This window comes from Hippoglossus hippoglossus, chromosome 11 (assembly GCF_009819705.1).
Source record: "Hippoglossus hippoglossus isolate fHipHip1 chromosome 11, fHipHip1.pri, whole genome shotgun sequence".
NCBI classification, from domain to species: Eukaryota; Metazoa; Chordata; class Actinopteri; order Pleuronectiformes; family Pleuronectidae; genus Hippoglossus; species Hippoglossus hippoglossus.
The window spans coordinates 13,302,486-13,330,262 of record NC_047161.1 but is presented as its reverse complement, the minus strand read 5'-3'; the positions used below and the strand labels follow the sequence as shown (position 1 = coordinate 13,330,262).

Below are 27,777 nucleotides of genomic sequence, written 5' to 3'. Positions count from 1 at the left end.
TGAAAATGCTTGTTTTTAATGCCCTGCATGGTCTGATACCTCAGTATCTCCGCCCTGCTTGTGAGCCATGAACCAGCTGATCAGATCAACTGGAAAAAGCCGGCTGATTATTCAGTCTCCATGAAAACTGGTGAACATAAAGGTGATATCTGACATCATAATATCAATAATAGGAAAATGAAAACTCAAATTTCACGCTTGTCAAAAGAAAAATTAGAAATTGCTCAGAGGACATCTCGAGTCCTTTGGATTCACTTTTATATATTTTCGGTGCCTTGTGAATTTTTCCATCCAATGCATAATATCTTTTAGAGCATTCAGGTAATGTATCCATTCTTTTTTAATAACTGCTGGTTATGGATTGTGTGAGGTTACAGTTTTCCCGGCACAGAGTGGGCAGAAGGCAGAGTACATAATGGACAGGTCGTGAATCCATACGTAAAACAGTTCTCTGTGAGTTCCTGAGTCAAGCACTTCCTATATAATAATTAGATAATGCTTCTGTTCTCCAACTAACTGACGTGAGAGCTCTTATCGGGTTTGAGTGTGTGTGTAAAATGCAAATGTTTTTGTTTTGTGTAGCAGACAGAAAACTCTGGACTGAGGACGGATGCCACATGAACTCAGAAACGGTCTCATTATTCTTTCCCAGCAAAGTGGAGCAGAGCGGAGAGCGAGGCCGGGCCAGAGAGAAACACAAGCCTGGTCTGCAGAACACAACAACAACCCCGAGCCAGTTTCTGCTGACTTGTTGTTCCACTGCCTCATCTCAGAAACACTGGGCCTGAATGTCACTCTTCAAGGCGGCTCACACGACCCCCGAGGGAAATCCAAGCCTGCTCAGTCCTCCAGTCGTGTGAATAATTCCTCTGAAACTTGTATCCATATCAAAATAAACGTGTGACAGTTTATCACATTATATTACTCCTAATATAAATGCTTATTGGAGGGCACCTCAGCAGCAATAAATTACTCTTTCCATTCCTTTTAAGTAAGCTTGCAAGGAAAGTTCAAATTCCCACTCGATCCCTGAATGCAACCACAGCCCACTACTTCCCCCTTGTGGCAGTTGATGAGACTTGCAGCCTTTTCAAGATGATGCAGAAAAGGGTTAATGATCCTCAACAGAAAACAATAATAGAATTTATGAGTTTTATTGTAACAGTCATGACGTGTGTGAGCAGCATGACACGTCAAGTGGTTTTAAGCCTGAAAATTATAATAAAAAGTTCCAGAGAACACAAGCACATTTAATATAAGTGGTCGTCTATGGCCCTACACACTGTATCTTACTTTAGGGGCTGTGGTCATCCTTCCTATTGTTTTTACTTATTCTATTCACCAACTTTATTGCAAAAATCTGCTAAAATGCTTAAAAAAGCTGAAAAAGCTGAACCATCAGGCAGATTATAAACAAAACCCTTAAAGGGGAAATGTGGCAGATATTAAAATGAATATCCAATATGTGTATTGTCAGTATCCATGATTTAAATTACAGACCGACTTCCCGCTCTAACTTTCATCCGTTCTTTCATTCACCGCAGGTTTTGTACAATAATGAGATTTTGGGGTCGCCTCATTTTAGGTTTCACTCCCACATACATGTTTTACATAGCGTGTCTAAACTTGTGGTTTGTCTACATAAGTGAGGGGGACACCTTCTGGCCGAACTGCAGTTTTGCACCACATCCAACAGAAGCAATTCTTTTTTTTCTTTTTTTTTTTTTGTGGAAATGTGCAATAAGCATTAAAGGCTCAGTCTTGTTTCCTGTTATGCAGCTCTGTGCTGTAAACCACCTTAATATATCACACAGAGAGGAAAGATAGGTGCTTAGAATATAAAGGCTTCTTCGTGTCTTAAGTAAGTAAAGTTGAGTTAATATGGCGCCTTTAACAGAACAAGCAACACAGTGCTTCACTAAAGTACAGTTTAAAACTGAAAAAAAAAAACAGACAATGCATTAGCACACATTAAAAACTCTATTTCCTAGAGGTTTTTACTTCATCTTTTCTATTTTTCCTCTTTTCTCCCTCTCTCTTTAGGCGAAGGCATGCTGGAATAAGTTTTTTGCTTGTTTTGCGAGCAACTAGTAAGCCCTGGTCAGATGACCTACAGGTGACCTGCTGGTGATGTGGAGTAGCAACAGGTCAGAGATATATAGATGTCTGGCAATGGAGTGCTTTTTATGTTATAACGAGAACCTTAAAATCCATCCATCAATCCATTATCTATTCCTCTTAGCCTGTGAAGGGTCGCGGGGGGAGCTGGAGCCAAAGAGCCATGAAATGATTTCTGAATTTAATGGGGAGCCAAAGTAAAGAAAACAGAATGGGTGCGATGTGGTTCATCTTGCTGAGTCCAGTTGTGATCACAGAAGTTGTGATAGTTGTGTTTTCAAATATATCTGTCTGATTATGCCCAGTAATTGTAAAACTGCAGCAAAGGTTGCAGTCTGACCCAAACTCCAGTAGATAAAGTGTCAGTTGGAATTTTAATGTTTCCCACAGGAGAAACTGGGAAGAGGAGCTCATGTAATAGTATTGATCACATTGTCACATTAAATATCATATGATACATTCTCCTCACTGAAGTAGACAGAGAATTACCTTCAAATGAATACACTAGGAATCTTTTCAAGTGCTATACGAATGCTACTGGACTTGCTTGTAGCTCTGGAAAACCTTTTACCGCTCATGCAAAAGATGAGATCGGAGGTGAAACATCTAAAAAAAACTCAAGTTAAGTCCTATTGCTTTCGTGCAGCAGTTGGAGATACCATGACCCATACGACTGAGGATTTGCATAGATGTAGAACATTAAATATCATTATCCTGGGTAGTATTTAGTAATCATGGTCTGACTGATAGCGCTATAGTAATGATTTACAACATGTAAAATCCCACATTTCTGTAAAAGTGAATAAAAGACCATTGCAGGAGATTGATTAAACACCTAACACAGTAGATCTAATGACGATTGTAAGCTATAAAATATATAGTTAAATTAAAAAAGCTGAAATGATATATTGAATATGTTTTTTCATGCAGTTGTTTTCTTGTGGGATGTGTCAGATGTGCAATGTGCACATGTGACCACTGGGTGGCAGAGCAGTGCACTCATGTGAGGCAGATGAAGTCTAAGTTGCTCTCAGCCCAGAGTAAATCTTGTTCCTCTTTGCTCTCCACATTACAATTTAACAGTGTGGAAATTATTTTAGCAGATCTTTGATGTTTCTGTGGGAGATTTAAATCTTCAATTTCAGCAGTGAACTTGATCTCAATCCACCGTCAAACATCGTTTTATAACGCTGAAATAATAATTTGCTTTGCATTTCGCTTTGAAGAAGGGGCCTTCGATAATGCAAAGCACATTTCATAGGATCCAGAAATCCCATTCGCAGCTTGAGTCAAATTTGATAATGATGGCAGTGACAAAATGCACATTTTTTAGGGATGATTATTGCCACACGGCTTTTCTCCCAGTTCCCGTCTCTGACTTTTATTGAATCTATTTTTATTTCCTTCACACCCTCTTCTCTTCTTGCAGCTGAGGAGCATGTGTTAAACAATGGATTAACACCATCCAGATGGCAGGAGCAACAACTGGCCCAGTGGGCACTCGGGCCTCCATTAGGACCCGTCTAAAGCTACTGGACCCACACGTTCGTGAGCCCTTCAACTGCCTGAGAAGAAACGATAAACTAAACCTGTGGCTTTAGTGCAAAAGTCTGTCCTGCTCATGGGCTGGACTCCCTATCAGTTACACATTAAACTGTGATGATGGAGACCTCTTTGTTCGAAGAAGGTAATATTTATCCTTATTATTGTATAGGTTTGGAGACTTTGTGCAGACTGATCATTATCATATGATAATTATCATGCTCACTTTGGTGCAAATAGCTGGAAAAAGATCTCAGGCTGCTGCCAACAGGACACTGCATGGAAATATGCTGTTTGCAGCAAATCACTTTGGGCCATGCAGGGACTATTTTGTGAACATGTTCGAGAATACTTGAGTTGATATAAGAGAGACACAGAGACAGGGTTGTATCTCACAGAATCAGTGTAAAGTATTAGTGCTTCCACTGACCCAGTGGACTGTTATAAAGTTTCCACCACGGCAGTTCAAGGGCCGGTTAAGAGCCAGAGACTAATCTTGAACCAGTTCTTTGTGTTTCGACAGCCAAAGAACTGGTTCTTGGCCAGAAGAGAGGTTAGATTCTGTTCCAACATTTTGCTGGTCTGGAAGAAAGAACCTCTTACGTCAGGGGCTGAGGGCGGGATCATGATCAACCAGACCAATAAGACCAACCAAAGCATGACGACTATTTTTTTTAAATTCAGAGCTTGGGTCGTGTGTTATCTGCGAAGAAGATTGAACATTTGAAATAAAACTGAAAAGAGAACACTGGGTGATGACGTGGCTCTATGCTTAAAACCTATTAAAACCTCTACTGGTTCTTAAAAGCACCAGGTTTCCCTTGATCAAAAATGAGTGTAATGAATTGGACCTAGTGACCTGCAGAGTTGACGAGTAAGACCTTTAAATAAAAGAGACACACACATATACTTCACACCCACAGGGATGACTTACCAACATAATGCCCCTTGCCCTCTCGAAACGGGGGTCCAATGGGCCCTTTCATCATGGGCTGCATGTACTTCATGTGGGGTATGGGGGGATAGCCTCCAGCAAGAGCACGCCCCCCCAGCATCAGTAGCACACAAACAGGAGCCAACAGCATGGTCACCAGCATCCCAGGCTTCAGGCGTCAAACACAAAGAACTGCAGGAGACAGAGAAAGAGGACAGGGAGTGTTTATTAATATGAGCTTCATTGTCTTTGATTGAAGACCTGAATTGTTCACATAGAAATAGCAGTGATAATGAGTGAGAGAGCAACCCTGATAAACGTTTTGAATAACACAGCACAGTACCACACATTTGTTCGAAAGATGCAAGGTGAAACATGTGTTGATCAGCTGAAATCACTGAACGAATCTACCAAGGTTTGGTCTGACATTCTCTCTACCTCCTCTGTCTGTGTCAGCCAACCACACACACTTAGCCAAAGCAAACCAAGGGAAGCAAAGGAAACATGTTTCTTGCTCAGAAGCCTAGAACCTGCTTGGTACATATATGTCCAAATATAAAGGGAATGTGGACACAGCCTCCAGCTCTGATGATGGATAAGTTGGAGTGATCCCTAAAGTTTTATACTTGTAAACGCAAGATGCAAAAACACACAAATATGACATGTAAGCGTAACATGTAAGTCCCTGCAGTCTGCTGCCACACAGGTAGGGAGCAGGATGTGGTAAGTACTTGGCCGGGGCAGTTGTTTGGTCTAGGTGGCCCTAAGAGGCTGTGACAGGCCGATCTGTTTACTTTAATTTACCCCAGGAAGAAGTGACCACATCGTCCTCCGCTAAATATTTTCACAACCGTGGTCAGGTGCGAACAGGAAACCATCGGAGGAGGGTGAGTGTGTTTGTCGACCATAAGTGGGCAACTGTACGTTTTCCAGTACAGGCTTTAACCGGTGAAATGATGTGTGAAAATGGCAAAGAAGGGAAAAATTCCACTCCAATTCTGCCATGAGCTGTTTTCATCAGCTCTCTCCGGACTGATGACCTGTCAGGAGTTGATGCCAAGAATGCTACGGTTACTGTATGTGAGGCACGGAAAGGGTTCACTGCAAGTTTCTCTCCATTAGCCTGTCGGACAGGACGGAGCAAGTAAGTCACAGAAATATGTGGGATGGAGAAAACACAAGAGATACACCTCACCACTCCGGCATTTTCAATTCAACACTATCACCTTTTAGTTATTCTGTCTTATTAGAATAAAGCAGAATTAAACATACAATATGTTACTTTGGCCATTAGGGGTCTCTCAGTCAAAACAATAACAAAAGACAGAGTTTGATGATGTTGTGAAACAGCGTGGGATCATGGGAGATGTTGTCAGACTATGCTCTGTAACATTTCAATGGCAATATAAATAAATGTCTTACAGTATAAGGTCAACAGTCATGTTATTGGTCCTTGTCTCTCACTCCTCATCCAGTATTTTATTCAACCATATCAAGACCTTAACTTGTTTATGTTTGCAGATCCAATCACATAAAACACTAATCTTTATTCTTAATCTCTCCGGTTTTATAGAATATTCTTTTATTTTTGGTGTGTGTGTATGAGGGAGGGTTAGGGGGGGTCAGGTTTAGAAATAGCCTCAGCTGAGGTTTGCATTATGTCGAGGAGAGCTCTCTCACAAAGTTTATTCAGAAGCACGGGAGTTAAACAAACACCAGTTGACGTTTTTTCTAATTTGCCAACGATCTGACATTTTCCTAATTTGAAAATGACATGAAATTACCCAGCGCAGTTAATTGGAAGCAGGGATTGGGCGTAATCTGGGAGTCCGCAGCAGACCTCAGATCTAAAGTACTTAGGAAAAGGTGTGTTCATTGCCACCATGTGTGCTGAGCTCAGGTCTGTTTAACAGCTCTGCTCTCCCCGGCCGTGTGTGACTGCTCAGCAACCGCATAGCTAAGCAGTCAGATTCTTGTTTTACAGCCATTCACCAAAGTGTTTCTCTTTAGCTTTCGGAGTTATTTTATTTGTAATTACTCGTAAGTGTGTGTGTCTGTGGTGTCTGTTTATGCTTGTTTCTGTTGCTGTGTTGTCTTTGCCGCCGTGAATCAAACATCAGGGTTTTTCCCACCGAGGCTAAATCCACGAGAAAAGCGAAGATGTTGAGAGAAATAAACAGGCGAAAGAAAGGGAGAGCAGGAGGGTGGTGTTTGGTCGTTGGCCGACTTGCCGGCTGGCTGGCAGGGAGGCTCGTCTGGTATGGGGGTCTGTGGTTTCGGTGCAGATGTAATTTAGCAGGCAGCTGGAGATGCCCACCATTCTGCAGGCGTCAAAGTCTCTCGAAGAACCATAGCGACGCGCATCAAGACACAGAAGCTTTGCATGAGCCGGGCTCAGACCCAGATGGGCGGTTTCGCAGACCTCCACAATCTGTTTATCAAATGTTTTTGCTGAAAAGCTCTGCAGACGTTGTGAGACCCAAAAAAAAAAATTCTCAAGCAATCCTCCCTGCCTGGTCACCACTGCTGGACCCACACTCGCACAACGCACACCAAGAACACTTCGTGAAACAAAACACGCACTCTCTATACACAATAAAGTGGTTGCGCGTAGGGTCTCGAAAATTCTCGTTAACGTTCCTTTTCCCCTTTTTACATAAAAATCCAGCCGTTCAAAACAAACCAGAACAAATAACCCTCGGTCTGAGAGGAGAGGAGCTAATGGCGAATCAAAGCCTCCCTCAGTCATTAAACGTGAGCGGCATTCAAAGTTGCAGCGAAAAATCCACGTCTGGCGCGTCGAGTGACACTTTATATGAAACAGATTTTTTACTGAGAAATGAAATCACCACACACACACACACACACACTACAGCAACAGATCCCAAGAACAGAACAGAAAAGCAGCATTAATAAGGAAATAACAGAGAGTCTGAACAGAAGGTATGAAAGGCCACCGCCAGCTCCACCATTACTTTCTTAAAGTCAGGACTTTGCTGTTCCTACTTCCAGGCAGCTGTCCAGTTACTGAACACTTTGTCTGATGCCATTACTAGCACGAACTATAGAGACTGTATATAAAGATGGACGATATGGCAGCTCCCTAAAAGTGAAGCCAAAGCGTCTTCCTCACCTCCTGGTGGCTGGCAGCAGTATAAGTCATAAACTCCAGACTCCTCCATGTTAGGATCCAAACTAAAAAGTCAGAATGCACCTCACACTGATGTATGTCCAAGTGTTGTGTTTCTGATGACCTTGGTTAGTTGATGCTATAAAAACTGGGGTAAACGTGAGGATTGACAGCTTAGACTGACTCTTGATTGGTCGAGCACATGGAGCACCACCACCTCGACTCTGGCTCCAAATGACGATCAAATGAGTAAGACACTCAAATACTATGAAAATACTACCAAATACTACTAATAGGCAAAAAATGGCAACATATAATTTCCTATTTGAAGTTATCATATGTCTGTATGAATTTTTCAGTGACGATTTGCAGCAGGACCATAATCAGACCCGATGAAGTGTAATGTGTAGTGATGATATTGGTTGGATAGTATAAAAAGGGCCTCCTCAGTCCATGGTCGTCTCGGCCTGTGCCTGGTGGGCCTTTCCAGCAATCCATCGTTCATAACCCATACCAAACACAAAGACACATGTTGGCAAGTGCACATGAAGAACATAGACAGACATCCCACTTTCCCACACACGGTCCGCCTCACAGATCCGTCTCCAAACCACCCGGTAATCCGATTCACCAACACAAAACCCAACTCCAAAACTTGCAGTCGTCACTTCTCTTGAACATGTTGTTGGACGCCATTTTAACAGAGCCCAAAACGCATATTCTGCAAAAGCCTCGGGGCGGCCAAAGCAGACTCAACAGTCTCCAAAGCCACACTCAGCAGCATCTCAAGTGGCCTTCTCAGACAGGCAGAAGAGACACAGACACCGCAGCTGAGCCCGAGCCAAGCGCACACTTTCCCGACAGCTCGGTCTGCCCGCTAATGAAATCAGCAGCGTTGGGGAGGTGAGGTTGAAGGTGCCTTCATTTCCCTAAAGCGGCACATGTGTGGGTCCAGACTGCCGAGCGTTTCCTAAACCACGTGCCACAGAGAGTTTATAGGTAGACTCAGTGTGAGGTTTCAGTGTCACGGAGGGAAGAGGAGACGGTTGGTTTTGTGGCGAACGATTGAGCCGCTGATTGAGTGGAGGAATCGTCACCTGAGCATAATGAAACACGAAATACCAGCTTTTGCGAAAACAGCAAATAGTTCAACAACAACCACGCTCCATGGTCACGTAGGTATGGTGGCAGCTAAAGGGCGCAATTAAAACCCCGACCGCACATTTTCGCTGACTCGTACAGCCGTGACAAACCTTCACCACAACTACGACAGTAACCTTTGCTAACTGCATCCACCAGCGGTCGGCTGGTATTCACCCACAACCATCCTCCTTTTACCAAAACTTTTACAGTACATTCAACAAGCGAATGTTGGAAGCGTCCCTTTCACGGCAACAACGAGTTCCCAGCACTGGAGGGGGAGAAAGAGCACACTTCAAAAGTAAATTCAATTTATACATCTGTGGTTCATTATTCAATCTGTAGTCTAGACGTACAAGTATTAGCAGATTTCACAGATTTGTAGTCAAAGACGTGCACCTGCAGACGTCTTGAAACATACACAAGCAGGCCCAAATATGACTCACTCCAGATATATCACTTCAGAGCAGCACAGAGCTTCATTGACCATTGACTACGCCTTGTTCTATACAAGAGGGAGCGAGGGAACGACAGCGAGGGGAGAAAGTGAGCGCAGCAGTTACCCAACACACAAACAGCGGGTTTTGAGTGTGCGTGTGAGGGGAAATCGACCGTGTGGGGTTTTGTTTAGAGAATCACCTTCTTTTCAATGAGTTAATCTCTCCTTCAGCCCGAGTGGCACCTGGGCCGTCACACATTTTTCAGGCGCCACTTAATATTTAAGCTGTGCTCACATGTTTTTGGGGGTTTTTGAATGCACACTGTTTTACTCAACACAACATGTCTGTGCGTGTGTATAAGAGTGACCACAGACCTCATGCATGTGGTGAGACGTTAACATGTGTCACGTCTGTTGCCACCATGTGGAAAGTGTAGTAAAGATTTTGTTTGGTCTCTTTTCGGGAAAAACTTGTCCTGCTCTGCCCCGCCACAATAAAAGCTCCTATGTTCTCTTATAAGTGTTTCCAATGAATCATCATGTAAATAAGAGTCATTAGAAGCACTGTTAATGATTATTTTTCAAGTCAAGACGTGATGTATACTGTTTACTTACGTGACCACATTTAGTCACATATAATTACAGTATGTACATATACAGACACATCAGAATTTCCATCATAATCAAACTACATGGTGAAATATATGTGGACACCACCATTTATATACTTTGTTTGGGGTCTGTTCATAGTGAGGCCATTTAGTTCCAATAAAGGCAAATCTCATCGCAACAACTAGGACTGCAGCACTGATTAATCAAACTTAATTATTTTATTCGACTCAATGATAAATCATTTGTTTGAAAAAATTATAACAAATGCTCTTCGCAAGTTCCCAAAGCCCAAGTAGTCAACGAAGCAAATATATTTAGTGGAGTGTAATATAAGGTCGGCAGAGTGGTACAGTGGTTAGCACTGTCTTACAGCAAGAAGGTTCCTGGTTTGAGCCCCAGTTCGGCCCACATCAAGAATGTGTTACAACATGATGCTGTCCCCATGCACAAAGTGAGGTCCATATAGAAAGTGATTTCCCAGTTTGCTGTGCGTCGCTGGCCTACAACCCTAAACTTAGCCTCATTAAGCACCTACAGGATGAACTTCTCCAAGAGCTACGACTTCACGCCCCAACATCTTATGGGAAACCATAAAATATTAGAGGTGGTTACAGCAGCATTACAGAATGTGACATGTTCATTTATCAGAATTTATCAGGGAAAGTGGAGAATGATGGAGAATCAACACAGAGACTTCATCCATCTCTCTCTCTTCTTTGTGGATAGCAATAATGATGATATACATCTGAGTTGACACACAAAGGACAAACTGACTACAAACACTTGCACGCTCGAGTGCAGGATCATGTTTAATCACATTTTGTGAATCTGTCATGCCTACCTAAACGTCTATCGTCTGTTTTACTTCTTGACTTCTATTGATCCCTGGGATTCCCCTGAAATGGTTTAACAGATTGTGCAAACGTTATTGGAATCACTCCTGCACACCGTCTGTCATGCGGTGATATATTTATTTGTGATGTTTCAGTGCTAGCTCTTCATCTGGCAGAAACTGATAACTGATTGTGCACCCTTGGTTTTCATCTGTCTTAACCATTATGGGGAGGACACAAAATAGAAGATGACAGTCAAAAATCGACTAAAAGTGAACTGAAGACAGGACTGAAAAAGGCCTAATCTTGCTTCTTGTAAGGAAAAAGTTAGTAAAACACAGAGAGGACGAAGCAAAGGAGACTCGTCAGTTCAGGAAACGGTGCCTGTGGAGCAGGGCTGTGTTTTCCTATAACGTGCCGGAGGGTCAGAGCGGGTGTGAAAAGGATTGGAGGTGTTTTGTGCTGAGTTTATGCCGATGGAACGGTTAAAGAGGGAGGAGCAAAAACCAAGCGGAGGATGTAGTTTTCGGAAAATGGGGGGCGCGAGGCAGGTTAAAGGGGTGTGAAGAAAACACTGGGAGGAGGGGAGAGGAGCGAGGAGGTCAGATAGAGGGTTTTCATTTCTTGATGACTTAATCCAGAGGAAGCCGTTTAATACCCCTGGGCCCGGGTCTAAGTGCAGAAGCAGATGTGCTAATCGTAAGATGGAGGGAGGAGATGGAGCGTGCATATGAAAGTGTACGCTTACACTCGAGGACAAAGGGTGAAGCAGTCAAAGTGAGGCTAATTTAATTAGTCACTTTTATTAACCTGCAGGACCTCACACATGTACAGTTGCCATGTGTGGTTTAAGATGATATACATACATATATGTATATAATATAATAATATATATGATATTATGGCTTGGGGCTGAAGAATAACTGATGGTCATCTTAAACCACACATGGCAACCGTACATGTGTGAGGTCCTGTAGGTTAATAACAGTGAATAATGAAATTAGCCTCACTCTGACTGCTTCATAGTGCAGAACAGGGGGAGCCGAAGATGGGAGAAAGCAAGAACCTGTGGGCAGACAGACACGGCTATACCTTTCCGTCTGACCCGTCGGTGAGCCTTAAACCCAATATGAGCGCTTGATTAGGTAATCGAGAGGAAAGAGTACAAAAATAATCGTATAAAAGCCAAACTGCTTCCACCTTTCCAGGCCAATAAATGTTCTTCTTTTCAATGCAGCGAGACGGGCCACTGAAAGCACACATCCACACTCCCCACAACCGACGTTACTGACCTAGTATCATTTTCCCCATCACATGAAAAAAAATTGAAATTAACACAAACACTGAGACTCCAGTATTGGAATATATTACTGCATAGAGGATTGTGTGTTAGGGGGCACTGCGGAGATGACCTCACCTGAAAAGGGAAAACTTTGAGGACCCCTGGTAACATAATCGCCTGTAAATCAGAATCACTGCGACTCCACTGGCAACCCCAGCTCTTTCTTCCCTCTCTTCGATTCCCCATATTCTCTCCTGCTTAAGCCTCCAGCTCGCTGCGCCGCTCATTTCTGGTGTGAATACTTTTATTGTTTTCTGCCCAGACCTGACCAAGCAAGGCGTCCCCCCCCCCCCCCCCCCCCCCCCCCCCCCCTCTAACGGTAAAGGTCTGGTGAGAAGACACGAGCACACAGGAGAGAAAAGGAGTGAAATCTCTGGGAAAATAAATAATAAATAAATATAAAAAAATATTTTGCATGTACTTTGACTATTTAGTTTGGTCTATGTCCCACCCACTAACATGGAGGAGGTGGGAATTATGACCTATACTGTAGTCAGTCACCAGGTGGCGATCGAGACACTTCGGCTAACATAACATAAGAAAACATAAATTCTTTGATGTGCTCTATCTGTAGGTCCTCGAGCATTGTATGTAAGTATATAAGCAGATAAACACAGTTAAATCTATTAAAATCTGTTCCTTACAGCCATACTCAAAACTCTTTGTACTATGGTCTATTAGAAACCCATGCATTTTGTCATCCGGGGATAAGTAAAACTTGCTGTATCTATATACAGCATGAATTGATAATCCCTGTTTGGGGGTAGGCTTAAGTGAATAGTCTATTGGTCGGTAGTTGGATTGAATGCAGGATCCTGTGGGGCTCTATAATGCACTAGGTTTTGTTTGGTCTGTGTTATGTCTATGCCATGTCTTCAAGTAGCTGTTCCCTTGTTCCCTTCCTTGGGTGGGTGGCTTTGCGTCTGCCAGAATGGGGGCCTCTGAAATGTGCAGTCCGCACACAGGCCAGGGAACACAAAGAAAAAAGTCAGGACAAGGGAAAGAGCTCAAAACAAGCAGCAATTTTCTGTGAGCTTTTTTTGCGTTACAGCTTTGTTATTTCCTGACTGTGTGTCAAAATATCCATGGTGGCAGTTCATTCCAAGGCGAAGCTGGCTGTGGCAAGGAGCCAAAGCCCATGTGGCTAGGGAGAGCATGGGTCTATTCAAGATTCGGCTCTCTGAAGGTAAGAAATGTTTTGGGGCGCTGAAGTAGCGGGGCTAAACCATGCAGGAACAATCGCACACCATCAATTGTTCCATTCTGTTTTGCCAGGACTGGAAAAACTCCCAAGTTGCACGTAGCTGGGGCCAACTTCCAGGAGGGAAAAGCCCAGAAAAGTCCTCTTGTAGTCTGCTTCTACCAAAGGATTCCACAGTTTGACACTCCATGAAAACACTAAGCTATTACAGATCACATTGTCAAAGGCTACCACTGGTGATGGAGGGAGGTGGAAACTTGTGTCAAGGGATAGGGAGAGGAAGAAGAAAAGGAGGGAAGCGGATTAAGACCCTAAATGAGATTGAAGCAGTAGAAGGGGAGGAGAAAGCATGAAGCCGTGAAGGACACATGAAATCATTACGACAGGCAGAAAGAAAAACAGGGAGATGGACGAGAGGAATGAAAGGGAGCTGAAAGTAAAAGCTTTAGCTCTTGATCTCCCCGCTGACCCACTTCAGATGCGTGCCCCGCCAATCATCTCACACACTCCTGCTGCTGGCAGCCGAGGCAGCTTCACACGTACATGCACGCGTCGCACACGCACAAACACACTCATCAGTTGGCAGCGAAACAGAGAGGGAGGCCTATTTTTCTGTCCGAAGTGGAGGGAAGGAGGGAGAGAAGGAGAGGTAGAAGGGAGATTATAATTTAATAAGGGGCAGGAAATCTTTGTCAAATCCCCCTGAAGGAGCTGAAATGCCTCCGTGCTGGAGGCTACTGGACTACAGACTGACTGGGCTCCATCTGAATGGGCTTCTCTGGCACAGGCGGCGGCCCTGACAACCACAAAAGCAGACAAAAGACCGGGAAGAGAGGAATCCCGCTCGACCCCGGCTTGGAGCCATATTCCCATATGAAATATCAAACCAACAATTTGTAAATCCATAGTATCAGCTGCGTACTTTCTGCAGGATACACACGGATAGAGGCTCAGTGCCCAAAGGTTTAAAACTTACTCTTCCACATGTTTATATACCATATATATCACTTTTTTAACTGCTAACCTAAGTTTCATCTACTATATATAATAATATTTGGATGCTGGTGACAATACAGTACCCTAGGGTCAACACTTTCTACTTTTACTCTATGAACTATGAATACAATTTTTCCCTGTGAAACTTTATTTGTTCATTTACCAAAACGAGCTAAACCTATCAAGCAAAGCAGTGTTAAATGTTGTATTAAAGCAGGCAGCCATTGACTGATTTTGACTAAATAAAATTGTTAATAAAATTGGCAAAATTACAACTCGAGAAATATCTGTTTATAGTTAATGTTAACAACACATGGTTTGGAACTCTATGAAGTGCTGAGCAAAAACAATGCTGCAGTTACCAATGGCCACCACTGAATTTCCATTTAATAAGCGAGGCTACATCACTACTGAAAAGCCACCGTGGCCACAAGTACAGTTACAAGTTAATAATAATAATAATAACACACTGAATTCCCATTTATGTTTAAAGGTTTTCTTAGGTTGCCTAATTAAAACGTTTTTAATAGAATTGGCCTAACAGAGAACGAGTGGAAGGATGGAGGCTCCTGGTGAAGTATGGTGTGTTTATTTTTTTGTTTTAATTATTGAAATGTTTATTTATAGTATGAAAACATTTTATGTTCCACAAAAACATGAGGACTCACTGCAAATTGACTCGGTAATGTCACTAACAGAAATGTCTATTTAATGCTAACCAACATTGGCCCTCATTAGCTGCCCATACCAGACCAATTAAGGCTGTGGCTGCAAAACCACTGAGTGCATCGGAAGGTCCAAGAGTGTGTCTCATGATGAATGAATCTTTCATTTGAAGAAGAAAAAGAACTGGACATGTTTGTTTTTGTCATTACACAGTTTGACTTAAAAAAAATACACATTTAGGAAATCGTTAAAAACAATCACTCAAGTTTCTCTGCTCTTTATTCCCCCCAGGCCAATGCAAAGTGCAAACTCTTTTAAATCAACAATAAAAGGGATTGACTAAATGCATTGTGAGCTTTCAAAAACAATATCGCAACTGCCAGGAAATGAGCTCGTAAGTAACCTGCGCTTGTTGCTCCAGTCCTCAGGCAGTGGGACACAGGGCCATCTCAGGATCAAACACAAAGTGATGGGCTGCCAGTTCTTGGCCACCATCGCAACTATGTTCCTGTCAATCCAATAGTGTAAAGTTAAGTGCAGTGTTGGTATAGTGTGCTAGTGATTTATAAGTCTTCATACAACATGGTCTAGAGATTGGATCAAACAGGCAGTGCATTGAGCAAACCAGCGATGCATATGTAACACTACTCTGAAGCGAACTTTCCCACTACATCTCTGCTCCGGGGGGCTCTCATTTCAGAAATAACTTGTTTCCCCTTCCACCTCACACTATGTTTTGAATGGAAATTCATTGGATGGTTTGAATCCCAGTTGTGGACCATTAGCTGTTCATTGGCCTCCGCTTGACTGATCACTCACTTAAAACGCCGCTGACCCCAGCTGGGTGTTTCAGTCTCCAGGGCTGGCCAACAGAAAAGAACCCACAGAGTGGCTACACACATACACACACAGACACACACAAATGCATGCATAGTAACCAGACCACCAGCATGCAGCATCGCCCCCTCTGACTGTGGTCCTCCCTGAAACCCACCCCACCCATCAGGATCAATGCAAGTCTTTATTAGCTGCTGGCTACGAGCCCTGGTTGTGTAAAAGGACCCTGCCAGTTCTGGCCTCACACCTCCCAAAATCCACTGCTGGGCTGGATAAACATCGCTCTGTCTGTGAGTGTGTGTGTGTGTGTGTGTGTGTGTGTGTGTGTGTGTGTGTGTGTGTGTGTGTGTGTGTGTGTGTGTGTGTGTGTGTGTGCGTGTACGTGTGTGTGAACGTGTGTGTGTGCATACAAGTTCTGTCTATACAGGTTGTGTGAAGCTGAAAGGTTCAAAGCAACAAAGAAAGATTTACAAAGCATAGTGAAGGGAGGAGTGACCATTAGAAAATGAGAATAAAATCGGAACTATGGTGAAAAATAAAATACAGATCATTGCGTTAAACAAAGCGTGAGAAGACGTTTAAAAAAAACGCAAGTGAAACAATGTAAGCCACCGACACATATGTGGAGTACAGCACAGAAAAAGCACAGTGAATATCCAGTCATCCCTCATATACAAAGCAATAACTTTCAAGAATTTCCATGTACTTCCTAGCAGGGCTGCTGAAACAACAGCGCAGTGTCAGTGGAGCAAGCATGTGATAAGTGGTATTTTTACTGTGGCTACATCTGTGCAGTCATATTCAGTCTGCTTTTCTAGTATAAAACGCATAAAGGAAGCTGGATGACTGCAGACGTGCTTCCACAGGGGTCATGTAAAAACAGTAAGAAAAGCCAGGTGATACGTCCCATCTGAGTAGTGTATTGTGGGCCCACGCTAGGTCCTATGAAGGCTATAGGAGCCACCAGAGAGCAACACAGGTCAGACCAGACACTATTAGAAGAAGCTTTGGGGAGTGAGAGACACTCAGGTGAAGAGGAGGACAAGTGGAGGATTCATGTCTGCTCCTATTTTACATGACTCTATATAACTGGGTGTCTGATGTAGTTTGATTTAAACTCAGTGTGTGTGTTTGTTGTGTATCAGACTGACTTTCCAGACACTGCATTTAACTAAGCTGGACAGTAAAGGGAATGTCTTCTAGATTGACAATGCTGTTTCAGATGTTGCAAATGATTTCAAAATAAAACTAAAATAACCAAACTCTAATAAGAATTTGACATACGAAATCGTCTCTATGGAGTCTATTGCATTGTTATATTCATGAAAGATTTATTAGTCACAAAAATGCACAAGGTCAGTTGACCTTGACCTTTGACTTCAAAATACTAATCAATTTATCCTTGAGTCTACGTGAATTCCTGCACCAGATGTAATGAAATCCCCTATAAGTGCTCTTGATGTACCACATTCACAAGAACATGAGGTCACGGTGACCTTCGATAGTCAACCACCAAAATCTAATCGGTTCATCTCTGAGTCCAAGAGAACATTTGTACTGAATTTGAAAGAATTCCCTGGGGCTGTTCCTGAGACATTGTGTTCATAAGGCAAAACATGTGCTTAGTGAAGTCACAGTGACCTTGACCCTTGACCACCACAATCTAACCAGTTTATCTTTGAGCCAAGTGAACATTTGGACCAAATTTGAAGAGATCCCCTCGAGGTGTTCTTGAGATATGTGTCGGACATATCAACTGCTGAAATGGATCACTTGCAATTTGGTTCCAAGTACCTCCTACTGAACTACAGGGGGAAACCAATAGGGCTCATGTTAGTCATAATGAATGTTGTTTGCAACTCAACAATGGAGCTAAATGGAACAATACTTGTTATCAAGATCAATTAATTGTTGGTCTTCGCTGATAATGAGATACAGAGCATCACCAGACTTATCCTTTACGCAGACAATTCACACACCTACAGCCCTAAGGGATGTGGTATGTGTATTGTAGTCTATAACTCCTTGAAACCAAGAATGTCATACCAGCTACTTCACAGAGGTAACAAAGACGTTTCCCTGTTCTCCAGGTCCGTCAATTAGAAACAGGTGGCGATGTAAATTTGGCAATATCACAAAATAAAAAACAAAAACCTTGCCTGCTACAGCTTACAACAGCCAACATGTTCATTAAAACATCTGAAATCATATTTGGATTATTTACACTAATTAGCTGAGATATTCCTGATTCTAGACACAAGACAAATTGGGCATGCCGTTTGCCAATTTTGCTTGTGATCCAGTGCAGCTCTGCAGATGTGTTTGTTAAATATCAAAGAAGGGAAGGGAGACAGGGACGTGCTGGTTGGCCAGAAGCGTTGCACCTTGTTTTAATAATCATAGTGTGTACACTGAAACAAAAAAAAAAGGGGGCTAAATGAGATGCTGCAGATCTGCAGTCATGCCAAGAAAGAAAAGAAAGAACACAGCCTTTACGCAGGACTCACTTTCAAATCCAAAGGCAGTGGTGCAGCTCACATTGGCAGACAGGCCGTAATGTGTTTTCTTTGAGAAGTAGTGTGCTTGTTTTTTATCAGGGTGGTGAGTACCGTCATTCCACTGCAAGAAGGTTCCCGATTCGAGCCCCGGTTCGATCCCCGGTTCGGCTGGTGTCTTTCTGTGTGCATGTTCCCCCTGTGTCTGTGTGGGTTTTCTACGGGTACCCCAGCTTCCTCCCACAGTCCAAAGACATGCAAATTTGGGTTAAGGTTAATTAGAAACTCTAAATCGTCCGTCAGCGTGAATGTGAGTGTGAATGGTTGTTTGTCACTGCATGCTGGACAGATACGCTGAGGACTTTTACAGGGTTTTCCTCACTTCTCACCAAATGTCAATCGGGATTGGCTCCAACGCTCCTAGCGACCATCAAATGATAAGGAGTATAGATAATGGATAGATGGATGGATGGATGTATCCCCTACACTACAGCAAGGTCACTGTGTAACTGTCCCTCTCATTGATCATGTCTGTCCATCATCCTGTCAGTTAATCTGAATCCAGGTGAATGGAGGAAAGAAACTGAAGTGTGGATGTGTGGGAGTTGAGACGGAGACAAAGAAGAGGAATAAATAAGTCCAACTTGGAGCAGGACAGACGGAGCATGCCTCGCAGATACAGAGGTTAAGTCAGTATTTCCTCCCTAAAACCTTACGATGCAGATGAGGAGGAGGACATCCGTTTTATTTCCCTTTATCTCTCTGTCTCACTCTCTCTTCCACTCTGACATTGTATCCTCCCTCTGACCTTCCCACCCGTCCTGTCAACACCCCTCCGCTCTTTTGACACTAATCGCGATCGGGGTGACTCCCTCTTCAGTTCCCGTTTGAGTGATTGACTTCATCAGTGCTCCTTTTTTCATATTAAAACCATATCTCTACATTCTTCCTCTCTTATCTCTTTGGCCCAGTCACCGGGAGGTGCTCGGACACAAAATGTGGGATGTTTGAGCTGTGATGAGAAAAGATGTAACGTCGAAGATCAAAAGCTTGAGTTGATAATAACCATGCATCAAAGTTATATAATGTGAGTATGACTTCAAAAGTCCTCTTAAATGTCTGATTACTACACGAGAGCCTGTATAGCTCATGCATGATTTAATTTAGTGAAAAGGAATTATTTGCACATCTGTTTGATACAAAAAAAATCACAAATCTATTGTTAATGGGCTGTAAAAGTGTCTGGTCTCTTCCCATGAATGTCAAGTTTGAGCACGGTTCATCAGGAAGGGAGGAGGAGAAAAGACGAAAGAGCGTTTAATGACAATAAACATTCACATAATTGTGTAGTGTTGAATGAACTCCGTTTCCTCGCTCACCTGCCTCATGGAATTCCTGCAGGACTGCCAAGAGCCAATAAAACAGCAGATTCAACCTTTGCAATGCTAGACGCAATAACAACCTCCTAATTATGCTTTATGTAGAAAATGGTTGAAAGTAAGTGGAAATAAAGAAACATGGAATAATAATTTTTCCTGTGTTTGAACAGTAGGATCTGTGCTCGGTGCTTCAGTCAGATTTTATCAGCGAGTCTACCACAACGGAGAGCACGCACGATAACCCTGCGGGAGGCTACATGAGTCTGCGTGCATCTAGTGGTTCATTAACGCTGATTCTCCAGATCAAATACAGTACGTGTTCATCTCAGAGCTGGCAGCCAGAAGAAGGGGACATTCTTGAGAGTCTGGAGTTAGTTTAGATTGATGGGCTCTTGCTTAGATAATCACCAGACCAAAGGAGGGCTGAAGCAGCTTCTTTGTCTCCGCTTGGCAGCGAGGAGGGACGGGAGGATCGGTGGGAGCAACATGAGAGTTAGAGAGGAATAAAACTTACACCACAGACATGAGAATGAGACACATCCTTGGACACTGGAGGAGCAGTGGGGAGAGGGTGGAGTTGCTGAGAGGTGATGGAGGACAGGCTCCCTACACAGTGTCTATATCCAGGTCAAGCAAATCCAAAGGGAAACAGAGCCTGCAGGTGCATGTGCGCTTCAAAAAACAGTTCTGAACATGAGTGATACAGCAATTTTTATATCTGAACTCAACAAGTTCTACTATTTTAAAGACCTAAAAGGGGCTATCTTAAGAATCATCATCCATTGCCTGGAGTTACTCTCAGGCCACATCCACGCTATGTTTCAGTTTTAAAACACAACAAATGTTCACACTGCTCTGGAGTTTGAACGCGCATGAAACAAAAAAGTTTGGAAACTCTGCAGGGCCGGTTTCAGTTTGAAAACTCTGCCGCTGAGTTGTATTCTGGACAGGCAAAAATGAGATGAGAGATGTTAGTATTGATGAAGATTATTACCGATGCGGTTATCGCCTCACTTCTACAACGGTTTAGAAAAATGTCCACAACATTGTTTTGGTGTGCCAACTCGTAATATTATCCTTTATAGATAGTGGCCTTTTTCTCTAGCTAACTCCTGTGAAAAAGCCCTGAACTTGCCACCTGCATGCTACCTGCCCAACAGTTGACATATTAAGTTAGAGACTACTTGGTGAATGTAGTGGCACACGCTGTGTAAACATGCAAGGTGGTAAAAGGTCACTGTTATGTTCAAAGCTTGTTTGCACTGCCTCCAAGTGGCCACGGAATCAGTTTGAACAGATTTAAGAACCCACAAAAAATGAATTACTGTACTTTCAATCCAGCACAATAACTCCTCTGTGTTCAGTGTATGACACATAGAGGGTCACAGGAAGAACATTAATAAGGAAGACAGGGTGAAAGGTATATCTTCATGAAGTCATGTTCAGTCCTTCCAGTGAACTAAATTCCTCCAAGGGCGGGGGCCTCAGCAGTGTTATTACTCCAAACAAACCTTAATGACAGACCCCGCCAAAATAAGGAATGACGAGGATGAAGAGCGGATTTGAGGGCGAAGTGGTCCTTGAGTGGCCTCTTTCACCAAGTTTGTTTACAAGTTGTCAGTTTTGCAAATAAGCGCAAAGTGGAGCAAGGGGGCACCGGGCCAAGTGCACTTGGAACATGGCGGGGAGGCAGCAGTGAGTCAGATTAGGTTGAATATGTGATCTGGCCCTGCCCAGGCAGATGCCTTCGAACTACGTGTGAGAGTGAGATCATAGATCTGGGAAAATGTGTCATTTCCTCTGGGATACACCCTCGTTAATGATGTGTTAAGTTTTACACACAGCGGACTTTATGTTCTGTTACACACCTGATACGTCTACAAATACAGAGAACGAGTCAGTTAGCGATTATTCTGATGATTTGCAAAGAAAAGGTGGTCTTTCTAAAGCCGTTTTCAGACATGGACTCTGGAAAGTACCCCTGCAAAATTGGGTAGATGGGGATTTTTTCTTTCTCATGTGAAGAACGCAGCAGGAGATTGCCCAAGTCAGAAGTCAAACGGCCATTATCATCAACAGCTTTCAAATCTCGTGGTCTCTCGAGTTTTCAGTTTTGCAGTTTTCCTGTTGTGTGGTAGAAACGCCATCAGCACGCCCATTTGCTTGCTGAGAATTTTTCCTGCTGTATTCTCACCTGAGCTCACTTGGACATTTTCCGGACATCTTATATGGGGGCGGACAGGGAAAGTTCCACAAAATGTCTGGAGCAACTAACTCACATACAGTCCCTACAGAAAATTTCAGGAAAATGTTCATTGCCGGTCGTAAAGCAACTTATTTCATTCTGAAATAATACAAAATAACAGGCACGTTCAACACTGTGACATTTTAACTCTCGGAATAAATATCATGTGCAGACTAATTAAGGGACTTGAACGACTTACATGGAACCATGCAAAGTTCAGACTGACTTCCAACCACTGACTCAGCAGCTCAATGGCTGGAACTGAGAGAGACAGTGGAGGGAGAAAGAAAGGAAAAGAGAGGTAGAGACAGAGAAAGGGAGAGCTGCTCGGGTTCCTCAGATGACACAGAGCAGGCCGCTGTGGGAAACCTCAGCTCCTTCATTCACTGTGGTCTGAGAACATAAAAAGCACCAGCACCGTTTGATCTTCAGACTTGAATACAACTCTCAGCTTCACAAAAAATAACACCGCTTTGAAAGCCATATTCCTCAATTATTCCCCCATTACTCCCCTCTATTTCTACCTCTCTCCCCCTCCCTCCATTCCTCCCACATTAGTGATTCTGTCTTTGATATCAAAGTGGGAAGAAGATTAAAGTCTGGGTGAGGGGAAGGAGTTGTGCGGTATGGAGCAGCACCGGCACTTTGCCACAGCGGATGGAGTAATTCGCCCTCTGTCTGCCCACTTTGAGCTCTGTTCTAGTGACCGAAGGTGGCTGGGAAATGAAGGAGGGCCTTTGTTTCGTCTCATCCACGCTGACGTACTCGATTCACTTTGACAGCTCTACATCTGCTTTCCACTCGACACATATTCACTTGAGCAGAAAGAAAAAAAAACTCCATTATCCATTCACACCTCATGCTCCAGCATCTCTGGAAGGATTTAAAAGTCTGTGTCTGGGAGGAGAGTGACCCAACAGCACTGTAAAAATGAAGAAAAACCTTCTCTGTGAACTTCTTGTCCGCTCTCTATTTTTACATTTATCAACCCGCATGTGTCTATGAGATGAATCTGTCAGTCATAGGCCACCAGACCTTCACCACTTCCTCGCTTCCAACTGTGTATGGGCTGTGACCCACCATGACCCAGAAGATGTCACCAATTATGAAGCTGTTCAGAGAGTCACAAGGTCAAATCTCATGTCAGTCATTCTTAAAGGTCAAGTTTGTTACTGTTGTCAAACTCTATGTTTGCCTGCGCAGGTTCTTTACCACAAAAACATGTACTTTTAGGTATTGAATACTTAGTAGGAGTAGTTTTGTATGACTATGCAGGAGACCATGATCCTTAGCTTTCTTAGTCTTTACATTATTTGTTCCTATGAGGACAATGCACATGAAAAGTCTCTTCAGGCCGCAAGATCCAACTTTCATGCCATTGCTTTTTGAATACAGATTTCATAAGATAATGTCAGGCCTTCTCTTTATCATATAACTTGATGATTGAGCCACTCAAATCAATGTGGACTTCACCTCCATATTCATGTAGGGTGCGATGTCAGCGACCTTACCCCTGATTAGGTAATAACTTTGAAAGCAGGCTCGTAAAACATTCCATCATTCCTTTAAGCAAAGTTTTATTTCTTTACACGGTTAGCAAATGAACTATTCCTTCTTCCCACTAAGCCTCTCCTCTTTTTAAAATAGTTTTACTGTAGTTTTTCTCAATGCCAAGGATGGAGGATGTGAAAAGGATGACGAAATTGAATTGATCCATCATAGTGACAAAACTGCAGTTGAGTCTGCAAAAATCCAAAACAGGTGTAATAATTCTACGGAATGGGTTTTCATAGATTGGGGAAGAAACAGCTTAGACTTGAAAAAGTAAACTTAATAATGTGATTAAAGACTATAACATAAAACAAGTATATTTGTACTAAAACAAGGCGAAAAGAAGAGCAATGCATGTGGCTGTATATGACAAGGCTAACAACCTCATGTTTAGCAGGTATAAGATATATATAAAATATTTCAGCATTTTAGCATTCTAATATTTGATTATTAGCAGTAAAAAAAAGTTTGACTAAACCTCTGTAGAAAGTATTTGCTCACACACATAAGTACAGAACAAATGCTGGATAGACAAAGTGTCAAAACCCAGAAAACATGAACTTCATTGTAATGCTTGAGGGAGTCAGAGGATCACCCGTGTAATTAGGACTCATCCTCTGGGCACCATGAATATCTGCACCAAATGTCTTAGCAATCCATCCAATAGCTGTTGCGATATAACTCTGGACAAAGTGGTGGACCAAAGACACTGCCGCTTTGAGAGCCATGTTACTACAATGGTTTAAAACGCAGCGTTTCTAACACATAAAATGATCTAAGAATTTTTTTTAAGCACAGCCAATGGAGCTAGAGATTTTTTGAAAAACATGTTCTGCCTTTTTTGGAAAAATAACTCACAACATACATATTTTGCAAACTGAAAGTCCCAGTCCAAGGACTCCCAAGTTGTTAGCGGGACTTGGGAGCAGCATCATTTGAGATAACTATTACCATCACTGACTTCAAAGAAAGAAAGGGGGAGCGACAGGGGGAGTATTTGCACCAGTGCAAAGCCTCAACCAATCCCCTAATGCTACCCGGCCCATTTCCATACCGCATTCTGGCTTCCCATCATCACTGACCTCATAAAACCCTCGTCGAGATATAACTATTGTTGTAGAAAATGTGTTTTAGCTTGAAAGCACTGAAAATGTTTAAATAAATTTAACTGGCAATCAAACAGTTTCACACACTCTGAGGACACATGTTGCTCAATCCACGAAACAGCCTTGAATTAAAGGTATTTTCAACGTGTAAATATTCATTAGACTGGACCTTATGTGCACATCTCCATGGCTAGTGATGCAATTTCCACAAACACACTGTAAGAATGGCTGTGTTAGGTAGTCATTGATTATAATTTGAAGAAAGTGGAAAATGAGGAACAGCATGCCCATAAACAGAGTGTTTTTTCTCCGCAGCACATGGACGCGAGTGCTTCCATGAGAAACAGGGACAGAGGAGAAGGGGTTCAGGCTGGAGACTCTGCTAGAGCAATTATCTTGTTCCTCAAACCTGCCGTTTAATGGAAATCCTAGGTCTTAGCCAAACTACACGCCTGTCTTTAGGTATGAACCTCTGAACTGATCCACGCCCCCCCTCTCCCGCTCTCTCATTCCACCAAATATTTTCATAGGACATCTGACTTCAGTGGCACGCTATTAGTTCCACAGGTGTGGAGAGACAAACTCCATTAAAACATCCCACCGCATTCCACCGCTGCACTTGCCATAGGCCCAAAATACATTTCTGACCCTCCGTCTCGCCATACAATTCATAATTTTAATGTCTTTTCAATCCCTTCTGCTATTCCCCTAAATGTAATCAGTCACCCTATTTTTAAACTATAGCAATTTAATCGTTTCCGTGTATGAACAGGACACATGCGAGTGAGCATGTGTGTATTGCTTCACAGTAGCTGGAAAAAGTCTTCTCGACTGTGAACTGTTGTTGTTTTAAAGCCATTGGAGGTCTCTGTATCACTGCCACTCAAACTGGCACAGGATACAACCGGGACAAGATGGAGAACTTCTGCCATTGTTTTCCAGTTGAGCAATATCTAGCTAGAGGGCAACACAAATAAGAAAAAATAATGAAAATCTGAAATCTGTGCTTTGAGGCCATGCAATACACAACTGGAACAGATTGCATGTCAACTCTTTCCGTCTTTTCTCTTCATTTGTGACTTCCCCTTTTTTATTTCATTTCAGGAGCAAAAATTGTCTCCCCGTTTCCCAACCTGATGTGTGCCATCGTAATCGAGTCGAGAAAGGGCACGTGTGAACGAAGGCCATCAAACAGAGATACGATGGTCCGGTCAGAGCCGGAGGAACGACTGCCTGCAGCACCGCAAACGACCCCGAAATGACTTGAGGTCCTGCCATGTAAATTGCCCACAAAACCTCTCTTTCCTTTCAAATCAGTCATCCACTGCTGAGAAAGCACAACCCCAGGCCCCGTCTGACACGTCTCTTTAGCACGACTCTGTATGGTTTGGAAGCCGGCGTGTTTACTTAGGTCTGGAGGGGCAGGGAGCGAAAACCCCAAAGCTCTTGGTGCGAGTGTGTGTGTCCAATGCAACAGCAAAACTAAGATGGGGGACGGGAGACATCGATTCATGTTCACACTGCGAGACTTCAGAAAAGTTAACGTGGGTTGGAGGTGGTTCACGTGGAGGGTGAGGTTTGTTAGAGGTGGGTTTAAAGGAGAACAGGCTAGTATGTGTTCTGTTAATCAAGGGTAATGGCTTTTGAATGGTGTGTTAAAATGTTCTGGGCCTTTAGCACGTTAGTGGGGGTGAGGGTGTGCATACGTGCCTCGATGTGTGTGCGCATACATATGCATAACCGAATGCGAGTCTCAGTAAAAATAGAGAAGAATAAAATAAAATAGTGGGTGAAAAGGATTGCTATGGTAAATGGTTTGTATCTATATAGCAGTTTTTTAGTCCTGATGACCACTCAAAGCACTTTATAGTACACTTTTTGCCATTCACCCATTAACACAAATTCATACAGTGCGTCTTTGTGCAGCATTTTATGAGAAGTGGCAATTTTGGGGTTCAGTATTTAGCCCAAGGACAATTCGGGCATGTGGAATGGAAAAGACTGGGATCCAACTGTTGACCTTCTGGTTAGAGGACAACTGCTCTGGCCCCTGAGCCACAGCCACTATAGAGTGCAAAAACCAGCAGGATATAAATGAATATAATTGGTTTTAACATGTCAATATTTTTTTAGATACTTGTCATTGAGATTTCTGCTGACGGCTCCTTAGGACAAAGTCTTTGTTTTGAAAGTCACAATTACTTTCCAATTCTTGGCTGTGAATTTCCAACCAAACACCAATAAACCAAGGTGAAGTCCTTAACTTGGTTTTGAAAGCCCTTGCAAGTCGTCATTTGTTTGTCTGCAACTCTGCACCGTGAACACCTGTATCCGCTTCGTGCAGCATGGTTGTCTGCTGTTTGATTTATGAAAAATATGTCTGTTTTTAGATGCTCTGCACTTTTTAATGACATAGAATCTTTGGGCCTGGGGGAAATATCAAGTCATTCCAAGTTAAGGGGCTAAAAGTCATGAATCGGTCGTGCCAGAGCCAAAGTTGAGTCGCAGGTCTTTTGTTGAGTTCGCTGAGTCGGGTCCAAAAATCACCAGACATGTGACCAGAGTCTGGTTTGAATCTGATTCACACTGCGGAGGATTGTATTAGTATGGGTGCAAAAAGATCGAAAGAAGGAAAAACCTTGATGGGTACACAAAAAACTTCTCGCATGACTAGGCACCACTATGTAAGAAAACAGGCTTTGTAATTTGGTATGTTTCAGAGATCAACTGAGGATGATAGAAAAAAGAGTTGGATGAAAAAGGATCAAGACACCAAAAAATTGAAGACCACAGGCCAGAAAGTCGAAGGAGCGGTGATTATCCGACATCTCCTTCACCCTGCTCCATATTTGCACTCAGTCGGCTATGCTAACACTGGCCTGGATCGCGTGGTATGAGAGAGCTGTGTTTAGACGGCTTCTTACAGCTCCTCAGTTGAGAACAGTGCAAATAGACATAATGCCGAAATAACAGTCGTCGGAATGCAACGCTGCATATGTGGCTGTTGGCCTTGGATGGAGATTTAAGGTTGTGAGCTAGACAGATAACCCCCCCCTCACACACACACTTTCCTGCTACATGTCGCTCTGTCATGTTTTCAGAGGAGGTTGTTGTCCGAAGGTAGTCTGGGGTCTCAATGGGAGGGATGATTAACTGAATCAAACAATGGCATGTAGGTGACGGGTTACACACCAGGGTAAATAAACAGGTA

The 27,777-nt window shown here is 43.0% G+C and overlaps 1 protein-coding gene across 2 annotated transcripts in view; it reads right to left on the bottom strand.

Moving 5' to 3' along the window:
• The window catches only part of col8a2 (collagen, type VIII, alpha 2), a 48,126-nt gene that overhangs the window by 7,089 nt on the left and 13,260 nt on the right, over nucleotides 1-27,777 (bottom strand). The window contains exons 1-2 of one of the 2 annotated variants that reach the window (XM_034600163.1): nucleotides 12,166-12,184; nucleotides 4,595-4,786 (exon numbers count right to left, since the gene is read on the bottom strand). In XM_034600163.1, coding sequence (XP_034456054.1) covers nucleotides 4,595-4,757 — 163 coding nt within the window. In that variant the 5' untranslated portion in view covers nucleotides 4,758-4,786; nucleotides 12,166-12,184. Of the gene's footprint in view, nucleotides 1-4,594; nucleotides 4,789-12,165; nucleotides 12,185-27,777 lie in introns of those variants that run through there. The other variant, XM_034600162.1, reaches the window with a different exon arrangement.